The 17,118-nt window shown below is 49.0% G+C and overlaps 1 protein-coding gene across 6 annotated transcripts in view; it reads left to right on the plus strand.

Annotated features, from left to right (window-relative positions):
* The window catches only part of CYP4B1 (cytochrome P450 family 4 subfamily B member 1), a 63,193-nt gene extending 47,226 nt beyond the window's left edge, over window positions 1–15,967 (plus strand). For 3 of the 6 annotated variants that reach the window (XM_086716870.1, XM_025931489.2, XM_086716872.1), the window contains exons 2-12: window positions 8,173–8,314; window positions 8,498–8,542; window positions 9,086–9,213; window positions 10,016–10,140; window positions 10,457–10,608; window positions 10,762–10,868; window positions 11,571–11,761; window positions 13,965–14,098; window positions 14,897–14,961; window positions 15,062–15,144; window positions 15,573–15,967. In XM_086716870.1, coding sequence (XP_086572996.1) covers window positions 8,173–8,314; window positions 8,498–8,542; window positions 9,086–9,213; window positions 10,016–10,140; window positions 10,457–10,608; window positions 10,762–10,868; window positions 11,571–11,761; window positions 13,965–14,098; window positions 14,897–14,961; window positions 15,062–15,144; window positions 15,573–15,756 — 1,356 coding nt within the window. In that variant the 3' untranslated portion in view covers window positions 15,757–15,967. The other 3 variants (XM_086716871.1, XM_086716869.1, XM_086716868.1) reach the window with 3 other exon arrangements.
* Window positions 15,968–17,118: the final 1,151 nt, after the last annotated feature.

Here is a 17,118-nt window from a genome sequence, read left to right on the forward strand (position 1 = left end):
GTGATTTTGATTTGCATTTCCCTGATGAGGAGTGTTGTTGAACATCATTTCATGTGTCTGTTGGCCATCTGTATGTTTTCTTTGGAAAAATGTCTGCACAGGTCCTCTGCCCATTTTTAAATTGGATTGTAGTCTGTTTGTTGGTTGGTTGTTTTGTTGTAGTTGTTGTCGATATGTAGGAATTTATATATTTAGGAGAAGAGGCTGAATTTAAAAGCCTCTCCAAGTGTTTGTTGTTGTGCATCCAGGTTTGGGAACTCAGGTATAAATGCCAGAGATTAAGGCTCCTGCCTCCTGAATACCCATTTCCTTTTCACTGTGTTAGGGATTGCCTCTCCTCCATGATTCTGGGAATGAGCTTGACCTCCAGGTAAGGACTGTCCAGACTTAACCTTTCCCCTACAAATAACTACCCTCTCAGGATGGCTTAGTAACCTACATACATCCTGGAGAAACCCAGGAAAGGACAGGATAGGTTGGGAAGCTGAATCAGACCCAGGCCCTACTCTCAAAGAGCCTGCTGTCTAGAGGGAAAACAGACACCAGGGCCTTTCTTGCCCCAGGTTGAGTGGGATGCCTAAACAGGATTTTGCATCAGCGTGTGCTCTGTATCTCTATATCATTGCTCTGTATCTCTATATCATTGTCCCATTGGGTTGTCGTTTTCTGTTTTCTTGTTCATCTTGCCCACCAGACCATGACTGCTGGAAGATGGAGATCTACTCTGATTCATTTCTTTTTCTTTTTTTTTTTTAATTTTTTAAAAAAATTTTTTTCAACGTTTATTTATTTTTGGGACAGAGAGAGACAGAGCATGAACGGGGGAGGGGCAGAGAGAGAGGGAGACACAGAATCAGAAACAGGCTCCAGGCTCTGAGCCATCAGCCCAGAGCCCGATGCGGGGCTCGAACTCACGGACCGCGAGATCGTGACCTGGCTGAAGTCGGACGCTTAACCGACTGCGCCACCCAGGCGCCCCTACTCTGATTCATTTCTGTACCCTCAGGATCCATCACAAAGCCTGGCACAGAGTGGACATCACTGAATGAACAAACAGTGAATGTTGGGGAATAGGGAGGGTTTTGATAGAGGAGACAGTGATGGAGAAGACAAGTAGTGAGACCAGTGGGTTAAGGAGAGGCTTTGCTGAGTACAGAAGGAGGTCATGGGAAGGTCAACCCTAATGGAGGTGTGAAAGGCATTTAGGGAGACCTTCAATCCCTTGCCTCTCACTTCCTTCCACTTCTATTTGCCTCCACCAAAGCTAGGCTTGCCCTAGGCCCGTAGGCCTCCCTAGCCCAGGGACTTGCTCCCCTATCTCATGTCAGAGCTGGATGCCCTCCTCCCCCCAAATGCCCCTGTCCCCCACCTTGAGATGTATAGAGGGCTTGGAGCACAGCTTAGCTCTGGCTTCTTGGCTCTTACACAAGAATCTGGAGGGCCTTGGCACCAGGAAGAAAGAACAAGTGTTGGAGGGGAGGTTCTTTTGGGCCTACAAAGGTTTCCTGGGGAACCATGGCAGGCCTAACACCTCTACATTCCTCTGGGGTTTGGCACCTCTGCTATGTTGGATCCACATGTGAGCCTGAGGGATGGGAGGGTAAGTGTAGGGATGTTTTTCCAAACCAAGATGAGGAAATTGAGGTTCAGAAAAGGGGAGGTATTTGCCTATGTCCATATAGTAGCTCAGGAAATGAGACAAGGCTGGGTGCAAGACTTGTGCCTTTTCATGCAGGACATGATCTTTCCATACAAAGTGACTGCAAGTTTGATTCCTAGCCTAGTGATTGTGGAAGTAGGAAAGGAAGGGCAGGAGGTGGGGGCAGAACTGTCCATCAGGATTAACTTCTCCCTTTATTTTATTTTTTAAGTTTTTTTTTTTAAGTTTTTAAAAAATACGATTCGTGGCTCAAACTCATAAGCTGTGAAATCATGACCTGAGCTGAAGTTGGACGCTTAACTGACTGAGCCACCCACGTGCTCCTAAGATTTTTTTTTAACATTTATTCATTTTTGAGAGACACAGAGCACAAGTGGGGGTAGGGCAGAGACAGAGGGAGATACAGAATCTGAAGCAGGCTCTAGGGTCTGAACTGTCAGCACAGAGTCCAACGTGGGGCTTGAACTCACAAACCATGACATAATGACCTGAGCCAAAGTCGGATGCCCAACCAACTGAGCCACCCAGGCACCCCTTCATTTTTCCTTTTTTATCTCTGATTACAGTCTAGAGGCCCTGGACACATCTGCCTATCATCCTATTCAATTCTCACAGTGTGTCCCCTTGAAGTGGGATCATGTCTTATTCTTCCAGGGTCCCCCTTCTTCTACTCTGGGGCCCAGAGAGGATCTTGCACATAGTAGGTGCCATGTCATGTTGTTGGTCTGAGGTTGGGAGGGGCTGGAGAATCTGGACTGTTGTGAGGGGGAAGAGGGGAGAATGCCAGCTCCAAGCCCAGGAACAGTGATCCCCTGGGACTGCATAGTCCTCCTCCCTGGCCTTGCTCATTACTGGGGCAGTGCCCCTGACCTTGTATTGTGAAGTGAAGGGCCCTGGCTGGAGTCTGGGGCCCTGGCTCATTTTTATTCAGTTGATGGGCCTTCACTGTGCTTCTTGTCTGTGCTTCCCTTTCCTCGTCAACAATATGGAGATAAGCATTTTTACATTGTTGGGTTAGTAGAGGATCAGAAAAGATAAAATATAGATAGATACTTTGCAAAGTGCTGGGCAGATGTCAGCTGTTAAACCCCTGTGGAGAGATTCTTGCTGCAAAACACACTGAGGCATTGGTTTCTTTCATCCTCTTCCTTTCTCCAAAATCAACCCAGTCTTTGGGAGTCAGATAAGGTTCTTCTTTTCTCAAACAGCTTGTGTTATCTGATCAACAACTCTGGGCCTTGCCCTCTGCTGAGGGCAGAGGATAAAGCAATGAGATTAGAGCCAGCCTTAGAGTGACCTGGTCTGTAAGAGAGACAGATAACACAACACAGTGCCCAGCCTGGGCAGGGGATGCTGAAGTGAGTCCCAAAAGATCTAGATGCAGCAGCCTATGGAAGTGAGGAAGGAAGGGTGGAAGACACTACCTGTGTAGGGGCACAGCGGCTGGAAAGAGCATCGAGTGTGTAGGAAATTAATTTGTTCAACAAATACTTCTTTCTCTAGATCTAGTATGTTCATGGCTGTTCACTTCTGGAGTTCTGAAGGGGGAGGACAGAAGGAAGAGGATGAAGCCGGAAGAGGGCAGGTGCAGATCACATAGGACCTTGTAGGCCACATCAAAAGGCTTTGTTCTGAGTGCAATGGGGAACCATTGAAGGGATTCAAGTCAGGAAGTGATGAGCTCAGATTTGTGTGAACACTGGCTTTGGGATGGTGGCTAGATTGGCAGAGACCAAAAAGGAGGCAGGAAGAGCAGGACAGGGCTGAGGCTCCCATCCAAGCAGATGTTAGTGGAATGACATATTAGTGACATGGGGAGGAGTATGAGGTAGAGCAGGCTGTCCTGGCATTGAGGGCATGGCAGAAGCTGGCAGTAAGACCTCCTCCACAGCCAGATGTAATGGTGTCAGTGAGGTCCCCTGTATGCACTAGGAAAAGGGGAGCTTTGTTAAACTGTGGCATTAATACAGCTGGATAAGAACCGAATTTAGAAAAGTCACCTAAAGAGAGAAAAGGTCTCCTTGAGCCACAAGACTGGACTGTAACCAGGAGGAATGAATTTCTGTGTCTAAGTGTAAAAATGTGGGGATTTGAGACCCAAGACAAAAAGGCTTAAGGCTGACAGCACCTTCCAGTGTCTGGGCACAGGAGCCTTGGGGTCCAGATTTGGAGAGTTTCCCAGGAACTGCTATATCTGGCTCTCTTAGTTCTGGTTTATTGATTCCAGGGAAAAAAATCACTTGGGGGTCCTGCAGGGGAGAAAGGCAACCTCCATAGGGCATCCCCTTTTGTATTACTATGAATTAGGGGGGAGGACTTCATTCCATGTTTCTGGCTGGTATCAGGGCAGATGGTGATTCCATTCCTAGGTATGTGAAGAGGGCAGATATTGTGTTGATGTTTGAAAATGCTGGGTCTGAGGGCCTAGGGGGTGTCATGCAGAGACATGACATTTCCAGGGGATGGCTGGTCATGTTTCTGGAGATTAGGAGAAAGATAAGCTGGGATGAGCTGTCAATTTTGTAGTCTCAGATAGATGGCAAAGGAAGTCATGGGAGTAGGTGAGAGCCTCCAGGGAGAAGGTGTAGCATGGGAAGAGGCCCAGGACTGGATCTAGGGGGAGCCTCACTCTTTGATTGATAAATAATGGATGAGGAGCTACCAAGAGGGTGCATCGGGAGAGGTGGGAAGACATCCAGGACAGAGTTCAAGAAAGAGGAGGGAATCGACTGTGTCACAGCAGCTGGAAATCCACTGGGCTCACCCACAAGAAGGGTGTTGGTCACATTAGCAACAGCAGTGTTGGAGAGATGAGGGCTGAAGAGGGAGGAAGTGGAAACATCCAGAAAACTCTTTTGAGAAGTTATGAAAGGAGAAGGAAAATGGGGGTGTTAGCTAGAGGAGGAAGCAGAATCCATGGAGGTTTTGTTTTGTTTTGTAAGTGAGAGAGACTTGAGCATGTTTTAAATGCAGGTGGGAGGAGCCAATAGAGGATGGGGTCTGTGATGTGGGAGAGTGAGGGGGTGATTGATGGGTGAGGTGCCCAAAGGGAGGGTTGGAGGCCCTGGGCACCTCCTCTACTGGAACAGGAGGGAAGCTGGTGCAAAGCAGATAGTTCTTCAGATCTTGTGGTTTTAGGGCCCTCTTATCTGATGGCTTCTGTTTCCTTTATGAAGTAGAGCAAAGCTAATTTTCTGGGAGCAAGGAGCAGAGGGATGAAGGGGACAACTGAGGAAAGCAGCTTTTGAGAAGTAGATAGTGGCCCAATGCTATGGAGCTTTCTAGAAGGTGCTTCTGCTGATCTCTGCTCAAATGTCCCCTAAGAGAGGACTTCCCTGACCATCCTAAGCCGCTGTCTACAGTAGGAGCCTTGCTCCTTAGCTTGCTTTATTTTTCTTCCTGGAGTTACTGCTATCTGAAATTATATTGCTAATGCATTTGATTCCTGTTTATTTCCTTTCTCCCCACTTGGCATGTGAGTTTGGAGAAGTCAGAGCTTTGCCTTGCTCACTACTGTTCCCCCAGGAACTAGCCCTGTTGTCTAGCATTGAGAGTGGGTACTCGGGGTGCCTGGGTGGCTTAGTCGGTTAAGTGCCAGACTTCAACTCAGGTCATGATCTCATAGTTCGTGGGTTTGAGCCCTGTGTCAGACTCTGTGCTGATAGCTCAGAGCCTGGAGCCTGCTTCAGATTCTGTGTCTCCCTCTCTCTCTGCCCCCCCCCCCACTCGCACTCTGTCTCTCGAAAATAAATAAACATTAAACATTTTTTTTAAAAAGAGAGAGAGTGGGTACTCCATGCCCACTTGTTGAATGTGTGAATGAATCCCTGGGGGACCCAATTTGGGGCAGCAAAACTGCTCGTATAGGGTGGGGGCCAATGTCTGCATCCCCATGACTTGGGCACTTCTTGGGCCCCTGTCCTCCTGTCTTCTTAGGTGTTTGGATGCTTCCCTGTGTTCCCCTTCCAACCTGGTCATTCCTGGGGCTGGAGCTCATCCTCGGTGCTGAAGACAGGGAGGTATTGGAGGCATAGCACAGGCTTTGGAACTGAAAGACCTGGACTTGAGGATTGTGTGACTTTGGGCAAGGCTCACCATCACTTCTTAGCCAATATGTGGTGGCTGGGAGAGTCATGGTGACCCATGTGAATCTCACCCAAAGTCCCTCTGCTCCTTCTGTTGAGCCAAGGGTCTCTTCTGAGTTGTGTGTTCACAGCCATTCACATGTGTTCACATTCACATTTGTGGTAGTACGCTTGTCTCTGAAAAGGAGGATAGAGAATGAAGTCACCTATTTGTCACTAGGGTGGGGGGGAAATTGTCTCTCTACCCCGTGGACCATTACATACCCCTCCTATCTCCTGATGACTCTGTGCTTAGCTCCATGGAGTTTGTGTAAATCTAATCCATTTTCTTAAACTGATTTTTTATGGTTATTTCATAGATGCTGCCTCATCTCAATTGTTGTTAGTTCTTCTTGGTAGATATTTCTAATCTTTTAGCTTTGAATATACAGTTTTGGTGTCCTTGATACTGGTTAGGGTTTATGCACATGCTTAGTGCTGCCCAGTCTTGTGGGGAGAGGTAGTGACCAAGAGGTGGGGTGGGGGAGGACTGAGACTAGAGCACCCATGGACCCCTAAGGATGTCCACCCTAGAGAGGAGCCGGTCTGGGGAATCTGGCCCCCACTTTCCAATCCCAGGATGTTCCTGGGCAGTGGGAGCCTGTGGCCCCAGATACTAGAGTGGACACTAACAGAGAACGCCACAGGCAGTTACCAGGTTTCCAAGGGAATGGAGATGGAGGGTGTAACTCAAGCTCAACTTCCCATGTGACTCGGGACAAGGATTAATCCTTTATCCATGGGTGGAAGTATCGTAGGGCATGTTCAGAATGAATTCTTTAGTGTAGTTTGGGGGCATTTGGGAGTAGGATATGGCAGGAGATGCAGGGAGGAGGAAGAAATTGGGGAAAGATAGGCTTGAAGGGGAGGTAACTACAAGTCAAGGGCTTACCTTGTGCAGGATCCAGTGCCGGGTCCTTCCATATAATATATCAGTTAAGGGCTTTAAATGCCACATGACCTCAACAAATAACACATGCCCTGCATGATTTAATTAATACCAAAAAAATCCTATAAGGTAAGTTATCATTCCCATTTTACAGATGAGAAGAGTAAGATTCAGAAAGCCTAAAGATGTTGCCCACATTCACACATCTAAAAATAGGGGAAATCAATATCAAGCCCAGATCTTCCAAGCTCCAAAGATTGCAGGCTGTGAAGTCAGCTTTCCTTAGTTCACATCCCAGCTCCCCAATTAGCTATAACTATACCTCGTCACAAACTCTGGGGCTCAAACTTTATTCTGAGACCCATGGGCAGGCCACTGAAGGGTTTTAAGCATATCTCTGAAAGACTGCCTCTGAATAGGGGAAAATGGATAAGTACATAATGGTACATCACTATAGTGGAATACCATATAATTGAAATAGCTAAAAATATTGAGGGACAGTTAAATGCATGAGTTTGAAAAGAAGGACAAAATATGTTAAATGAAAAAGGCAGGTTTCAGAAAAGTACATTTATATAAAGCACATCTGGTTGAGTAGATGTAGCTAGAAAATCCCCCAAAGAGCACACACCACCCTCTAGATAACCTCTCCAACCTCATCTCAGGCCACTGTCCCACCGAGGGGCAGCTCCTGGAAGACACCACATTTCCCCTGCCCCAGAGCATTTGTGCTTGCTGTTTGCTCTACTGGGAGTGTTCCTTCCTTACTCTTTGCACTGCTGGCTCCTTGTTATCCTTTGGTTTTCACCTTGAGTGTCCTCTCCAACAAGAGGCCATCCTGGATCTACCTGTCTAAGCAGATTAGTCTGTTCTCATAGCACTGTTAGTCTTTCTCATAAGACTGTGTTTGTTCCCTTGTTACACTTACTACTGTCTGTATTCATTCTACTTGTTGTTTACTTGAATATTATCAGTGTTCCCCATAGAATGAAAGGGTAGAACCATGTCTGTCCCATCCCCTGGGACGTCTAGACAGTGCCCTGCCTATAGTAGGACCTCAGTACAAATGTGTTGAATGACATAGCAGGGGCAGAATCGAGCAGACTTCTGCATTGTACAGCAAGCTGGTATTATCTTTCTAAACTATCTTTCTAAACTATGAAAAAGTTTAATGCTCAAAAGCATTTGCTTTTTGTGAGCAGTATAGACAGAGTGTTGGTGACAGGTACCAGATGGAAGCAGGTTGGCTAGTTTGGGATTGTTAAGCTAAACCACGTATAGTAAGAGTGTGCTTAGACTTACAGCAGTGGCTCTGGGACTGGAGAGGGGACTGAGCCCAGAGATATATAGGACTGTGACTGGCTGGCAGAGGAATGCAGGAGGAGGGGAGGATGCCCCAAGGGTCTCTCTGGGCAGCCTCCTCTCTTCCTGCCCAGGGACTTAAGGCCTGGCTGGTGATAGTGTTCCCTGAATGTTTTGCTCTTCTTTAACTATTTCAGATCCAGAAGACAGGGAGCCTGGACAAGGTGGTGTCCTGGGCCCACCAGTTCCCTTATGCCCACCCACTCTGGCTTGGACAGTTCCTTGGCTTCCTGAACATCTATGAGCCTGATTATGTCAAGGCTGTGTATAGCCGAGGAGGTGAGGCCTCCCAGGAGAGGGTGGGGTTTCCTGAGAGCAAAAGGCTCAGAGCTCCAAGTGGGGAGGAATCCTGGGGTATGCACCTTACATCTGGGCAGCTGAGGTCCACATCCTATTGATTAATAAGCCTCTTTTGGGTATCTCCTAGTTTTTGCATGACCCGATCTTCTCTTTCTCCTTCAGATCCCAAGGCTGCGGACGTGTATGATTTCTTCCTCCAGTGGATTGGTGAGTGGGCACTTGCTTTCTCTGACCTTAGTGCTGGGTTACCAGGATCCTTCCCTGTCCCATCCCTCTCTGTCCTGTGCCCACTCAGTCTTATCTCATCCATGGGAACACCTGGCTCCCAAGTGCCCCTCCCAAGCTCAGCTGCTCAGTGGGGACACAGGGGAAGAGGCAGGATAGCTCCTAGCTGGCTGGGGAAGTGGGGCTCAGGCATCTTCTCCTGCTGGGTATGTCCTCTTCCATGGACAGGCATAGCAAGGGCTTTGGAAAATACATGAGTCTGAGAAACAGCTTCCTGGAATAGGTGGCCCTGGAGTGGGATCCTAGGAGATTTTATTGGTGGTGCTGGCCGGGCAAAAGCCTGAGGAGGGAGTGATGGTAGGGCCAGGCTGGTTTCATCAGAGGCTGCAAACACTGGGTGGCTAGAAGGCAGAGTTGTTGGGACAGGAGTCTGGGTAAGGAGGACTGGGGTGGGAGCCCCAAGCTGCCAGGTGTGGGACAGGATCTTGTAGATGACCAGCTTCCCCTCTGCCATCTTTTACCCAGGGAAAGGCCTGCTGGTCCTCCATGGGCCCAAGTGGTATGAGCACCGCAAGCTGCTCACACCTGGCTTCCACTATGATGTGCTGAAACCCTACGTGGCTGTGTTCAACAACTCCACGCACGCCATGCTGGTGAGGTCCCAGTGCCAGGCTCCTGGAGGCTATGGTTGCCTCCTCCCCACCCCCAAGCTTCCCTGGGGCAGGGCCATGAGGAGAATTGCTAAGACCCCAAAGGCCTGTACTGCTTATAATAGCAGTGCCAAGCCCTGCTGTGCCTGATACCTGCTGTGTGCTGGGTTCTGATCAAGTGCTGAGGCTCCAAGTAGTTGGGCAGCTCTGGCCCTGTCTCCACTGGGAAATCCAGGCATCCCTCTTCCTAGAACAAAAGGCTTCTGTGAGTCCCCAGTAGGGATCCTCCTGTAGCAGACTGGAGGGATACCTATATCTGAGAATATTAGGAAGGTCTTTCATATCTGGAAAGTGCTTCCTTCTCATTCTCTGCCTACCACAACTATCTAAAATGTCATTAGCAACTCATCTCTGAAAGGGATGCCAAAGATCAGGGATCAGGCTCTGACTCTCAGGGATGGGTAATCCCTAGAAGTTACCCGGGCTAGTCTTTCCCCTCGTAGGAAACTCCTCGCTAGCATCACTGCAGGCCTGACTTATACACAGGCTGTGCTGAGGAGCTCCCCACCTCTCAGCCCTCCTTTTCCCTTTATGTAGGCTCTCTGGCTCAGTGTCTGTATGTGCTGCCTCCTGGTCCTACCCTAGCCTGAAGCCCCTACCTGCCCTGCACCCCTACACTCCAGCAGGATGGAGGCCAGGCCAGGGACTTGGTTCATGGGAGAGAGGATAGGCTGTGCGTCCTGGAGGACAGGGGTGGGGGTGCCCAGCTGACCCCCTGACATTACCTTCCATTTCTGGGCTCCAGGACAAGTGGGAAGAAAAGGCTCGTGAGGATAAGAGCTTTGACATCTTCTGTGATGTGGGCCACATGGCGCTGGACTCACTCATGAAGTGCACCTTTGGCAAAGGAAACAGCGGTCTCAGTCACAGGTCCGGGGGTACTTGGGGCTGACCACAGTCTCTATCTACCCAGGCCAGCTCAGTGGGGAGTGTTGGCAGGACTCTAGGGCCCTGGTTTGAGAGGACATAGGGTCCTGCCCTAGGAAGCCCCAGCTTGGGCATAGGTGGAGGCAACTGGGCCTTGCCCAAAGTTAGAAGACAGATTCTTCCTTTGGTGGAGAGGCTTAATGGCAGGGAGAGGAAGGGTGAGAAGCATGTGGTTGGGGCTGGATTCTGGAATGGAATTGCCCCAGGCAACTCTGTGGGTCATAGTCTGAGCACTCCTGCCCACTCTTCTACTGTGTAGGGACAATAGCTACTACCTGGCGGTCAGCGACCTCACTCTGCTGATGCAGCAGCGCATCGAGTCCTTCCAGTACCATAATGACTTCATCTACTGGCTCACCCCACACGGCCGACGCTTCCTACGGGCCTGCCAGGAAGCCCACGACCACACAGGTGGGCATTTCCCACAGGGCCCAACCACAGGAAGCCAAGGGTCCAGTCTAGCTCCTCTAGGCCCATCTGGGACCTCTGCCATTGCAGAATTTCAGCCCCCCTTCAGGCAGAGAATGGGTCCCCAGGCAGTGACACTCTCTGCTCCTGGCCCAGACCAGGTCATCAGGGAACGAAAGGCAGCCCTGCAGGATGAGAAAGAGCAGGAGAAGATCCAGAACCGGAGGCACCTGGACTTCCTAGATATTCTTCTGGGGGCTCGGGTGAGTGAGTGTGCAGTGGGCCACCCCAACCCGAGAACTTGTACCAGAGGGGTCAAGCCCCTCCCTTGGACAGCAGCAGGGGCTGGTAAGCACTTTCCTTCTCTTTCCCCAGCAAATATGACCTGCTCCTTGTCTTATGACACACATCAGAAAAAACTCATAGATGGGAAGCTGTGGCAGTGGGGAGAGATGTAGTAGCAGGAAGCCTGGGTCATATGTTAGAAGTCCTAAAGACCAATTCTAGCCTTCTAAGACTCTGAAGAGTCTTTCCTTCCTTCCTTTCCTTCCTTTCTTCCTTCCTTTATTCATCCACTCTACAAACTCACTAACCCCTACCCTGGGTTAGTTCTTGTGCGGAAGATGAGAAAGACCTGGCCTTGCATCCAGACACTTATAGTCTAGTGGAGGAGACAGGAGGTGGACAGTGACAAAGATCTCTTCCTCTGCCAGGTGGCATTCTGAGCAGAATTGACTGTCAGGGCTGGGTAAGGTCACTTGGGCAGAGGGATCAGGGAAGGTTTCCTGGAGTAGGAGGCATCCAAACCATGCCTGGGATAGGAATCTGGGGGAAGGTCTCAACTCCCAGTCTGAAAAGGAGTTTTCCTTCTCTCCCTTGGACCTTCATTTGACAGCTGTTATGATGTCTTCTTGATACCTATCTCAAATACATTGAGCTGTCCCATCATGCCTTCCCTAACCTAGGATGAAAGTGGGATCAAGTTATCCGATGCAGATCTGCGGGCTGAAGTGGACACATTCATGTTTGAAGGCCATGACACCACCACCAGTGGCATCTCCTGGTTTCTCTATTGCATGGCCCTGTACCCGGAGCACCAGAGTCGTTGCCGGGAGGAGGTCTGCGAGATCCTTGGGGACCGGGACTCCTTCCAGTGGTGAGTGAGGCTGTGGCTGAGCACAGTGTCTTGCTTCCCTGTCCCAGCAATAAGTTGAGCCTATGCTGTCTGGTGTCATCTTCAGATGATGCAGGGGGGCCATCCTGGAAACTAGGTGAAGGTGGTGGCCATTGTCCTGTTCCTTCCAGTGCTGTGGCTTTCAGGGGGGGACCTCTGCAGACGCATCCCTCAGCTCCTTCTCCCATAGTGCAGCCTTTTTCAGGTTGAGTTGCCACCAGGAGGCCGATTTTTGGGGTACTGACTGCCTTTGCTGGCAAAACCTGACTACCCTTCTGGGGTGCTGGATGGAACAGTGGGGGCCAGATGCCGGGAGATAGGAGGGAACTGAGGATAGATACAGCCAAACCCTGGGGAGCTGACCACATCCCTCCCACCTGCCTTTGGATGGTTATGTGCAGCCTCTAGACTCCTCTGGTGAAAGAGAAAAGCCTGTTTCCCAAACCCCACCACTTAAAATCTTTCAATTGTTCTCTGTTTCTTGATTCAAATTTGAACTCGTTGACATGACACTGACAGATGCTGACCTCTTTGCTGGTCATCTCTGGGATTCTCCCACAGGCCCCTCTCTCCCTCCCTCCTCCCCCTCAGGCCTTGGCCTTCTGTCAGCCACCTTAACTTTCTCTCTGGCTCCTGGGCTACCTCCAACATGGGGTTAGGCACACAGCATAGCACAGCAAATGCTCCGTCAGTGGGAGAGACTTTAGATTCACCGGAAGGAGACTGACCTATATTTCAGGATCTGAGATTTGATGTCTCCACTATATACTTTTACCAGCCAGATGTTGGAAACCTCCCAGGGTGTCCAGCCATGTGCCAGGTGCTTCTGGGGGTGCGGCTGGGAAGAGAAGGAAAAGGAGCCAAGTTGTTGCCATTAGGAGGTTTTTAGAAAGTTGAACCAAATAACCAAAAGCTAGAGAGAAAACACAGAATGGAGTAAGATTGAGTGGCCCATGTTGAGAGCAGAGGAATCAGAAGGAGTGGGGCTTGGACTGACTTTCTTTTTTTTTTTAATTAATTTATTTATTGAGAGAGGGAGAGAGAGGGAGAGGGAGACAGAGAGAGACAGAGAGAGAGGGAGAGAGAGAGAGAGAACAAGAACAAGTAGGGGAGGGGCAGAGAGAGAAGGAAAGAGAGAATCCAATGCAGGGCTCAAACCCATGAACTGTGAGATCATGACCTGAGCCAAAATCAAGAGTCAGAGGCTTAACTGATTGAGCCACCCAGATGCCACTTGAGTTGGCTTTCTAAGGAGGGGTGACACTCAGGCAAAGGAAGAAAGAAACAGGCATTTAGGTGGTATAACAACATGAACACAGCTTGGAGGCAGGGAGTTAAAATATTTATTTATTTTATTTTCACTTCATTTCAGTTAGAACTTGAAGCAACTTACAGGACACTTATTCAATACAAGTAATAAAACACAAATGAAAAAATTATTACTGGTATATAATACTTTGTTAATGTTAATTGAAAATATCTTATCCCGGTGTGTAACCTGCCATTTCATCTCCTCTAAGGTATCTCTTGATGAATACAAGTTCCTGGTTTTAACAAAGTCAAGTATATCTAAAAAAAATGAGGACCTGGCCAAAAAAAAATCCTTAGGGTTTGGGGCTCTCTAATAAAGTGCTGCATAGTGATCATGGTTGGACCACATTTATGTGTGAGCTTCCTGGTAGAAAAGAGGAAAAGAGAAATACAATTTTTGTTTTTGAACTGAGCTTGTCATAGTTTATGCATTTATTTCTTCATTCAACCAATGTATATCAGCCCTTGTTTTCTTCCACCTCAGCTCCACAGGGGAAACCAAGTGGAACCTAAAGAATTGTCCTTTATGGGGCTTTTGCGGGGCCTTGAGAGACACAGGAGTGACTGTCTTTGATGGCTGGATACACATACAACTCTAGGGTTCTGTGCCTTCCTTTTCTAGCAGCAATGAGGGAGGGATGGAGAAAAGTGGAATCAGAAAAAAAAGAAAAGAAAAAAAGGAAAAGTGGAGCCAGAACTCCTGGGTCCAAGTGGCTACCCCATTCCAGTCTGGTGTAGACACTTGAAGCATTTATGTCCCTCTCCCTGTTGGATGTGCGATGGTGGTTAAGGTGGAAGGGTGGGGCTGGAGGCTGCCTTCCTGTGGAACCCCATTCCTTCCCATCCCCAGAAAGCTTGGTTGTATTGCTGGTAGGGATGATCTGGGGAAGATGACCTACTTGACCATGTGCATCAAGGAGAGCCTTCGCCTCTACCCACCTGTGCCCCAGGTGTACCGCCAGCTCAGCAAGCCTGTCAACTTTGTGGATGGCCGCTCTCTACCTGCAGGTGAGGTGGAATGGATTGAGGATGGAACTGGAGTCCTTGTGGATGCTTCTCTGATACTCTCTGTCACTTTGGTCAAATCTTTGCACCAATGGGGAAGAGCTCAAGCTTTGTGTTTGGCCTTGGTCCAAATCCTGGTTCTATAATGTATGGATAAATCTCTACCTCGAGCCTCTGTTTCCTCTTCTGTAGAGCAGGGGCAAGAAGAGTATTTGCCTTACAAGGTTGTTGTCAAGGTTAAAGAGACAGTATTCATCAGGGATGTCATGTACCACTATGTAGGTTGTGTCCTGAACAACTTCAGGAAGCACCATTCACATAGACAATGATGATGTGCATTCCACAACCTGTGCAGCTGTATGTAGTAGCTTCGTAAGGAGTGTTTAACTCTGTATCCGGCACACAACATGCACCTGATGAATGGTAGGTGTTATTATTGATAGCATAAGGTTATGAATAGTAACTTCCCTCAAGCATCAATTATTTGAAAGTAGAAAGTGTTGTAATAGTCCTTGCCTGTCCTATCTCATGGTAAGGTGGGTTCAGTCCTCCTTTTTCCTCTCTCCATTCCACAATGTCTGTGTCAGGTGCTTGTGTCCAGTGCTGGGACTGGAGGAAGTAGATATGATCATCAAAAGCACTTTTATGTCTTGAACGTGGTGATGAACCCTCCATCACTGGCAGTGCTCAGGCGGGGGCTCGTGCCCAGTTAGAAGAATACTAGGGGATTCTGGCCCTGTGAGGAGGTGGGCATGGCTCTCTGAGGACCATCTAGCTACCAAGCCTCTGCTCTGCCCACAGGCAGCCTGATCTCTCTGCACATCTATGCCCTCCACAGGAACAGCTCAGTGTGGCCTGACTCTGAGGTACCCCATCCCTGGGCCTGGAGGTCAGATGGGGTGGGAGGCTATGGAGGTCACCCTCTCCAGCACCTGGCAGATATTTAAACAAGGCTTGTCCTCTTAGGTCTTTGACCCTCTGCGCTTTACTCCTGAGAATGTGGCCACACGCCACCCCTTTGCTTTCATGCCCTTCTCTGCTGGGCCCAGGTAAGGAGAGGACCAATGTCCCCAGGCCCTCAGGACTGGGGAGGGGAGAATGGAAGATGTTGTGGGTAAAGCATCATTTTGGGGAATTCTGTGATAAGGGAGCTGCCACTGGGTTTTGGGTGATCCTAAAGCAGAGTAAGTTCCAGGGACTTTCTTCTTTCCATTAGCATATTCATGTTCCTGGCAGGTGGTGGGCTGGCTGAGTCATTCCAAGAGAAGCCCCCAAACCAGAACTCCCAATGTGAATCTACTCGGTCTGGGACCCTCACTGTGCTCCCAAGATCTGTTGCCTGTGTCCAAGTCAATCAATTGATCAGCCAGTTATCCATCCACAAATAGTTATTGGCTTTTGTTGGCCACTAAGAGTTTTGGACTTTCTCACTCTTGACACACCATAGTCTGATGCCACCTTGTGCTGCTCATGGTAGGAACTGCATCGGGCAGCAGTTTGCCATGAATGAGATGAAGGTGGTCACGGCCCTCTGCTTGCTCCGCTTTGAGTTCGCCCTGGACCCCTTGCAGCCCCCCATCAAGATGCCCCAGCTAATCCTGCGCTCCAAGAATGGAATCCACCTCCGCCTGAAGCCTCTGCACCTGGGCTCTGGGAAGTAGCTCTGCCTAGGGTAGGGCCCCAGACAGCCCAGACTGTGGCCTCTCCTTGGGCTGGATCATAGAATCTCCCAAGCTGGATCATAGAATAGCTATGGCTCCCTGTCTTTGGGAGGCTTACAGTTTAGAAGGGGAGCAGGCACCCACATAAACAGTCACCTGGAGGGCAGTGACATGTAAGCATGTGTGTCAATAAATGTTTATTATGTGTGTATTCTAAACCTCATTCATTCAACAAACATATGATGAGCACATACTTGCTTCTAGGATCTCCCTTTATCTCCTATAATTGACAATCTTTCTAGAATGTAGCAGAAACTTACATGCCAGCCCTGATGATGCAGTGAATGCAATGGAAGCTTTGTCTTGGGATTCATGATTCTGATCCAGCACTCACCTACTCCACATGAAAGAAGGATGGCTTTGAGGACTTTCCCCCTCACTGAGATGTATTTCTCTGCTTAACTGTGTGTGTGTGTGTGTGTGTGTGTGTGTGTGCGTGTGTGTGCATCTGTGTGTGTGTGTGTGTGTGTAATATAACAGACATAAGGAAAAATTACCTAAACAAAAACTGTACAAGGCAATGAATTTCTAAAGGAAATTCCCAGGCAACTACCACTGAAATCAAGGAATATGGAACATGGTTTCCCAAGTGTATCTTCTGCCCCTCCTGAGACAGGTTTCTGTAGCACTCCAGCCATTGTCAGCATCTGTGTCACAGTCACCCAGTACTCTGAGTGTTCAGGCTTTTGCTGGAGAAAGAGGTAGAGTGGCATTAAAGAGGGGGGCTTCCTGGAAGAGACAGTGCTTAAATCAAACCTTGAGGCAGGTGAGGTACAAAGGTACAAAGAATGGCTTTAGGGGAGGGCCTCAGACTGGGGGGCCCCATGATGAATTAGAAATTCTTCAGTATTCCCTGCGGCAGCTGCCTGATGGGTGGGGTCACATATATCACCAGGGTTCAAGTTCTAAGGCCACTATTGAGTTCCAATCCAGGAATTAGACAACAGTGGAAGGGAGGACACTGGAGATGGAGGGGATGGATAAGAGAGGGGAATTCTAGCCCTGGGACTTGGGGATGTCTCCATGTTGCCCTGAGGATGTACCATATGGAGACACAACCTTCCTGCTATTGATGCTTCCCCTTCTTAAAAGAAGGCCACAGCCCTGGAAGTTTGGCTATGGGCCACCTGCTCACTCCTGCAAAGCCTTGTCAAGACCCAGACCTCCTTACCCACCTGAGCTGAGACCTCAGCTAGGGTGTCATCCATGCCACCAACTTCCCTCTCTGTCCTGCTTGTGGACAGACCTTTCTCTATGCAAGTAGAGGTAGCCATCACCAGAGAGCAGAACTCAGAGGTCATA

Source organism: Puma concolor, chromosome C1 (genome assembly GCF_028749965.1).
Source record: "Puma concolor isolate L17-30 chromosome C1, mPumCon1.1.hap2, whole genome shotgun sequence".
Classification (NCBI taxonomy): domain Eukaryota; kingdom Metazoa; phylum Chordata; class Mammalia; order Carnivora; family Felidae; genus Puma; species Puma concolor.